Source organism: Diplotaxodon limnothrissa, linkage group LG11 (assembly GCF_057381915.1).
Source record: "Diplotaxodon limnothrissa isolate DT_005_m linkage group LG11, D_limnothrissa_male_GT1.1, whole genome shotgun sequence".
Lineage (NCBI taxonomy): Eukaryota > Metazoa > Chordata > Actinopteri > Cichliformes > Cichlidae > Diplotaxodon > Diplotaxodon limnothrissa.
In genome coordinates this window covers 1884931-1892735 of record NC_140606.1, presented here as the reverse complement: position 1 = coordinate 1892735, position 7805 = coordinate 1884931, and the positions used below count along the sequence as shown (strand labels likewise).

Genomic DNA, 7805 nt, shown 5'->3' with positions numbered 1-7805 from the left:
TTGACCCCACAGAGTCGAGCTGTTCAGTTCAATCAGCTGCATTTCGATGTGTCGAGCCAGTTAATGCGAGACAAATCCAGCTGCTCATTAAAGCTTCTGGTTTGATCAGAAAAGAAAACATTGGTCCAAACAGCTGAAAGTCCTGAAAACACATCGTGAATTCTGTCTCGAGTCTACAGATGTATCCGTGTATCTCCGCGGTGCTGATGCTGCGCTGAGCCGACAGCTGCTGAAGCTTTTGAAGTGTCGGAACGTGAAAATTTCAACATCGCTTGAAAAAACTACCAGCTAACAACGTCCCTGTCACCGCTAGGCTAAGTGATTTTTAGCCAATTACAAGTTGAATCTGGTAGTTGGGGTCGTTAGCTAAGATACCGTCATTAAGAATGTGTCTATGGGACACATTAGTTGTGTTGCAATTTGCGATGTGCACCGCTGGCCCGGCCATTTATTTTTTTTAATGCACCTCTCAGATTAACTCACTGCGTGTCGTGCCCAGGGCTGGACTGGGACAAAACATCAGCCACTTTGCGCCAGAAAGAGGAAACCAGCGGACGTCACGCTAAACAACAGCAGCACGTTTGATCAGCTGTTGTTAGTAGAAATTAATATTAAATAAATTCTATCAGCTGATGTTTGCTGGAGCCACAGCTGTAAAGCTGCTGGTCATGATGTCGGTTTGGATATGTGGTGAGAGGGAAACATGAAGATGAAACCAGGAGATGTCCTTACTGAATCATCAGAGCTGAACAGGTGATGGAGAAACAGGTTTACCTTTTAGGTGACATGGATGAGTTGAAGGGAAGTTATGAACTGTTTCTGAGAGACTAATAACACCAGGATCCTTTTTTAGGTAGCTGACAGCTGGTAACTGTGCAGGGGCGGGTCTAGCAAAGTGCTGCCAGGGGGGCAGGTAGGGCATTAACAGGGAGAGGGGGGCACAAAGACATACTTTTCTTTCTTATTCTCATTTAAAATGTTTTGCTTTTAATAAATAATTATCTGAATCTTACAACCAAAGTTTTTATCTGATGTAAAATGTATAGAAATCACACATATACCAACAAGACTGTGCATCACTGTCACCACAGCGTTTGTTTTCATTCTTTATGGCTTTTCCTATAATACCTGGTGGGCCGGTCTCTAGAGCTCATATAGAGCAAAGATTAAGTCAGATACAGCAATAATTCCATTTTATTTTAATTCAGTGTCATTTATACAGCACCAAATCACAGCAACAGTCGCCTCAAGGTGCTTTATATAGTAAGGTAGACCCTACAATAATACATACAGACAGAAACCCAACAATCATATGAGCCCCTATGAGCAGCACTTTGGCGACAGTGGGAAGGAAAAACTCCCTTTTAACAGGAAGAAACCTCCAGCAGAACCAGGCTCAGGGAGGGGCGGGGCCATCTGCTGCGATTGGTTGGGGTGAGAGAAGGAAGACAGGATAAAGACATGCTGTGGAAGAGAGACAGAGGTTAATAACAGATATGATTCAATGCAGAGAGGTCTGTTAACACCCAGTGCATCATGGGAATCCCCCAGCAGCCTACACATATTGCAGCATAACTAATACAGGTGGGGTTGTGGTGGAGGTGGGTTAGAAAGTGGCTTGGAGATGACCGCCAACTTTAACCAAGCCAAATTGGTTTACATAACGTGACCTTAAACAAATCAATGTGTATAAATGAGCAGAGAAAGCAGACATTGAAATCAGGAATATATCTCAAATATCTGTGAGCTCGCTGACGTTCTGCAGTGATTCCAGCTGTGATTCGTGCACTAGAAAGAGTCGTGGATGAAAAAGACACAAGAACCATAAAAGTTTCTGTACATTAGTTTAAATCTGATTTTACTTGAAGTCTCTAATTATGACTTGGATGGTGATCAGACCACATCTACATGTTGTCATTGCAGAAATCGTTTAATTCCCAAACGTTCATGTTTTCTTTCAGCTGTGTGATAGCAGACCCCTGACGGTACAGTAATATTGAAAACGGTTACAAACACCTCGATATGTCCGTTTTGTGGTGAGATGAAGTTGAAATGTAAGTTGCTCAGATGGCCAGGGTGCAGTGCTTTTTAAAAATGGTTGCAGCATGTTTGTCTGTGCTTTCATTGTCAGTAACACAACCTCCCACTTGTCTCCATGTCAGCTGCTGGATGAGCCTCAGTTTCGCTGCATTACAAAAATCAAGACTATTGGCAGCACATACATGGCAGCGTCAGGTGTCACCCCGGACGTCAGCAACGGTTACAACTCCATCAAGGTCAGTGTGGTCACATGACTTCTTCAGCTTCAGTGTGTGTCATGGCTGACAGAGCCAACATAATTGCATCTTAGTGTGAATAGATCTAGATCTGCTGCAGGTTTGGTGCAACTCTCTTTGTGGAAATATTAATTTGATTAAGATGATCTGATTAGGATGCAGGTACAGTTTACTGTAGTGCAGAGGGCACAGCTGAGACAGCCTGTAACTCAGTTATTTCCATGGTAACGTAGATTTTTCATAATTTATAGGAATTTATAGGCTGAAGTCTTAATAAACAATCAGTGAAATGTTGCAGATTCTTTAGTTAGTTCAGTTAGTTTGACAACAAATGTAATGATAATCTATCTGATTTACTATGAATATAAAGAAATATTTAAATTGGACAGTTAAGGAAAAAACCACCTCACTCGACAAGGATATAAGACAAATGTAACCTATGTTCTAATTAAGGCTATAATAATGGAAGATTACTAACCGTGCACTGAGCATAATGGAGAGTTAAATTACGTGTTGAGTGCTAATAGATAATAGGTTTGATGTCCTTATTGTGGTGACGACATCCTTAAGTCTAAAATGTGTCCCTCAGGTTTGATGTTGAGGCTTTCGATGCTTTATTGCATTTTCACTTTGGATAAACGAGCTTTGGTCGACACAGTCGTGTTAGAGCACAGGCTGCGTTTGTGTGCTGCTGTGTTTTCCAGTCTAATCTTTCCAGAACAAAGTCGCATGCTGTCGCACACCACAGACCACATGGTTGTCCCGACGCACAAACTAGTGGAGCTTAGTAATGGTAAAAGGACGGGTTCTTCTATAGCGCTCTTCTACTCTCCCGAGTACTCAAAGCGCTCTACACAACTTGCCACATTCACCCATTCACACAAGCACTTTCTTTATGCTTATCTAACTACATTCACACACAGTCATGCTCCGATGGATGTATCGGAGAGCAGCTCTGGGTTACTATCTTGCCTAAGGATACTTGACATGCAGACTGGAGGAGCCAGGGATTGAACCACCAACCTTCCAAGGCGACCTGCTGTACCTCCTGAGCTAGAGCCACAGTCAGTGTCGACATTCTGACTTTTGGCAATGATTTATCAGATCAACAGTTTGGTCATCTTGAAAGAAAAATCGACGTCAGCTTCACCAGAGGTTGGTGTTTGCAGTGGAGACGTCCAGGGATGCATGTAATCTACTGCTTATCTACTGTAACTGATGACACACAGCACTTTACACGCCTCATTCACCCATTCACACTCCAAACTGGGGTCAGTAGCTTTTCCAAGGATATTAGTCATGCAGACTGGAGCAGATGGGCATCAAACCATCATCCTTCTGATAAGCAGGTGACCTGCTCCACCACCTGAGCTACAAAGTTTAAATGAGCTAAGGCTTTGGGTTTTTTTGTGGGCCACATTCTACATATACGTAGAATTTGTGTTCATTTTAGGCATTTTGAGTAGTGAGTCAGTATTTACATCAGGGGTGTCCAACTCCAGGCCTCGAGGGCCGGTGTCCTGCAGGTGTTAGATCTCACCTTGGTTCAACACACCTGAATCACATGATGAGCTCATTCCCAGGCCTCTGGAGAACTTCAGCACATGTCGGGGAGGTCATTCAGCCATTTAGATCAGCTGTGTTGGATCAAGGACACGTCTAAACCCTGCAGGACACCGGCCCGCGAGGCCTGGATTAAACATAAGAACACCATTTTATTTGCACCCGTTGAAATCCTTGTTTTAGGATTCAATGCTCACGTTTAGGCCATTTGGCTGGTCAAATCCGGTCACATTACAATGTGATTTGACCAGTCCTACACAGAGATGTGACCTTTTATTTTCCTGTTGAAAGCCTCGTTTTAAGGTTCGACGGTTTTATTTCCGAGTTTTGGGTGAGAGTGAGGCGCTGACAGAACGAGTTAGTGATAGTTTAATGCTGAGGTGAGAGGCTTATACAAGCATTAATGTTAATATCATTATGAATACAAGCACAACAGAGAATGATGAAAAATTAAAGGCTGAATTTAATAGCCTAAGAAAATGGACTCACGTGACTGAACTGCTTGGTGGTTCAAAGTTCGTCACCGGGAAAAAAGACGCTCACTCCCAGTTATCTGCTTGGTTGTTTTTACACAGAAGAACCCAAATCAATAATCCAGATTTATAATACAGTAAAGAGCTGTTTACAAAGTGAAGCATTTAACCAAGTAAAAAACTGAATTTGCTTTTGCCTGACAGAAGGAAGAGCTGTCGGACACCGAGCGCTGGCAGCACCTGGCAGACCTCGCAGACTTTGCGCTGGCCATGAAGGTTACACTTATGAACATCAACTACCAATCATTCAACAATTTCATGCTGCGCATCGGTACGTCCTAATCTTAAGACGGTTGAAGGGTTGCATGTTAGGTGTGTTGCTGTGCAGGTCCGTCAAAGATATGTTATCTCTCTTATGGTCAGTGGATTCAAACCATGTAGGAACAAAACACAACAAATAGTTGACGTCAGGAGCAAAGCTGAACTTGCAGACTTCATCTTGTACATGTTGTGTTCATGCTGTATAGCATTCATTCACTTAGCATTACCGTAGTTTTAAATGAGTAATTAGCATCTCCAGTGTATTTATTTTTTGTTAAAACGAAGACTATTAGAAACATTACAAAAGGGATTTTGACCCAGAAGGAATCATGTCTAAAACATGAACTGAGTGTTGGCAAAAAAGGAGAAATCACAGCCACCAGTCCCACATGGACATATGACCTTTTATTTTTATCTAAATGTTCTCCAGTGAATTATCAGGGAGCATGCAGACTACCAGAGCATTCTTCTGTTACTCTGCGTCGCAGACAAACTTCATCGTGGGTTTGATCTTTGAGTTGGAATCATCCTGAACTAAAATGAGATCTTTGCTTTTGATTGTGACACTTGAATCAACTTTAAAATATAACTTTGAGTATAACTTTCATACACTATGCCCTGACCGGGGAGAGACCTGGTCTGTTAGAAAACGTTTACTTCTGATTGTAAATAAGACAGACAGTGAGCAGCATGTCAGGGAGGCTGAGGTTGTGGTGGAGAGGACGTTTTGACTCGTCTTATAGAGTCTCAAGTGTCATGGAACATGAAAGATTCAATAAGCAGCCTCGAAAACATTAGATGGAAAACTACATTTATATCATGTTGTAAAATTGTAACAAAATGCAGCATAACTAAGGGAGGATTCAGGGTCACCTGGTCCAGCCCTAACTATATGCTTTAGCAAAGAGGAAAGTTTGAAGCCTGATCTTGAAAGTAGAGATAGTGTCTGTCTCCTGAATCCAAACTGGAAGCTGGTTCCACAGAAGAGGGGCCTGAAAACTGAAGGCTCTGCCTCCCATTCTACTTTTAAATACTCTAGGAACAACAAGTAGGCCTGCAGAGCGAGAGCGAAGTGCTCTAATAGGGTGATATAGTACTACAAGGTCATTAAGATCAGATGGGGCCTGATTATTTAAGACCTTGTATGTGAGGAGCAGGATTTTGAATCCTGGATTTAACAGGAAGCCAAAACAGGAGAAATCTGCTCTCTCTTTCTAGTCCCTGTCAGGACTCTTGCTGCAGCATTTTGGATCAGCTGAAGGCTTTTCAGGGAGTTTTTAGGACTTCCTGATAATAATGAATTACAACGAAGATGTTTTTCTAAAATTGCTGTAACTAAGTTTAAGGTTATAATTCCTCCACTGTTATCTTATTCAATGCCATGTGTCCACACAGTGCAGAGCAGCTACAGGACCTAACCTCTACTTCCACAGAGTCCCATTTTCTTGTTAATAGTGTTACATCCTCGCTGTACATGTCACTCTTCTGGGGAACCAGCTTCCAGTTTGGATATGGGAGACATATCGCCTCTATACTTTAAAATGTAAGCTCAAAACTTTCTTTTTTGATGAAGCTTATTCTTGGCCCTCCCTTAGTTATGCTGCCCGTGGCTGCTGGGGGCATAATACACTCTGTGTGTCTTTGTCCTGTCCTGCTGCCTTCATCCCTGAGCCACGGTCTACTGGAGGGTTTTAAAAGAGGGTTTCTTCTTCCAGTTGTCACCACATGTTTGGTCATATGAGGGTGTCTGATTGGGGTTTTCTTGTTATTATTGCCGAGTGTTTACCGTACATAAAAGTGCTTTGAGGCAACTTTTCTTGTGATTTGCCGCTAAATAAACAGACTGAAGTGAATTAAAATGAAAGTCAACACGTTGCATATTTCAACACTCTCTTTTAGGTCTAAATAAGGGAGGGGTGCTAGCTGGAGTGATTGGTGCTCGCAAACCCCACTTTGACATCTGGGGCAACACTGTCAACGTGGCAAGCCGCATGGAGTCCACAGGTGTGATGGGCAACATCCAGGTACTGCTTCACTTCAGACTTCTGCTTTATCTTATTCAAATAACCTCCAAAGAGATTATTGTAGAGAGGAGGTCAGATAAATAGTGTAAAGTTTCTTTTAAGCAGTTTTAAGATCACAGCAAAAAGTATCTGTTGTGCTATGAGGAAGACTTCCCATCTGGCATCTGAGGCAGAGTAACCAGCTCAGCCGCTGGTTGTATACAGATGTGATCTAGCACTATACCGTTCTTCCCAGGAAACATCTTTCTGATTCCTCCACCAGCGACATGACCCTGGGCAACTGAGGGGGCACGATTATGACAGCTTGGCCTATGGCACGGTCGTGTGTTGAGACTTCTGTTTGGCCTGGATGCTTTAATCTTCCACTGGTGATGATGTTACCTTGTCCAGAAACCACCTGCAGCAGTGAGGCGTCCTGCTGCCCCACGAGCAGCAGAGTTGATGTAATGGATCAGCAGTATCCAATGATGCGCAGCCAAGAGGTTTCACATTAAGGATCCCTTCTACCGCCATGCGGTGACTTAGGAACAATGTGATCCTCAGGATGATTGGAGCGCAGACTTACCTTATTTCCCTCTCACAGGTTCATCAGAAATGTGTGTGGTGGATTAGTATGGAAGGTAATCTTCTGATTTACAAGATGCACCTGAAGAATGGGCTATATGGTGGAGAAAGCCTCCTGCAGCTCTCGAGACCTGCCTCAGAAATTGGATCTATGATTTGAATATACATTGAATGGTGTTCTCGACAGGAGACACAAGGCCAGGAGGAAAGCGTCTGAGCACAGAGTCAACAGCAAATCAAGGTGTGCAGATCTGATGATTAGGCACTTAAAGATTATCCCTCTGAGGCGCTCATGTCAAGCAGTCAGCTCCAGTTGGACAGAATACAGGTTTGTGGACGTGGAGTCTCTCTGTGAGCAGATCAGCCATTGCAGCGAGGACAGGTGTGTTGGTTGGGAGGGCCAGTGCTCTGAGGTTTGTTGCTATAACATGGGGGCCCAGCAGCAGGCTGGTGAAAGATCATGAAGCTGCTTCCCCCTTGTGATGCCGTTATCCAGGTTTTCCACTGGTATGATATATTTCCACGGGGGAGAACTGGTGAGCTCCTGGATTTCAGCACAAATGGAAGACCTTTTAACAGGACTC

At 43.3% G+C, this 7805-nt stretch overlaps 1 protein-coding gene across 1 annotated transcript in view; it reads left to right on the top strand.

The window, feature by feature from the left end:
- The window catches only part of adcy3a (adenylate cyclase 3a), a 63216-nt gene that overhangs the window by 50590 nt on the left and 4821 nt on the right, over nt 1-7805 (top strand). Inside the window, exons 18-20 of the mRNA XM_085366086.1 lie at nt 2163-2276; nt 4517-4643; nt 6533-6657. Coding sequence (XP_085222212.1) covers nt 2163-2276; nt 4517-4643; nt 6533-6657 — 366 coding nt within the window. The remainder of the gene's footprint in view (nt 1-2162; nt 2277-4516; nt 4644-6532; nt 6658-7805) is intronic.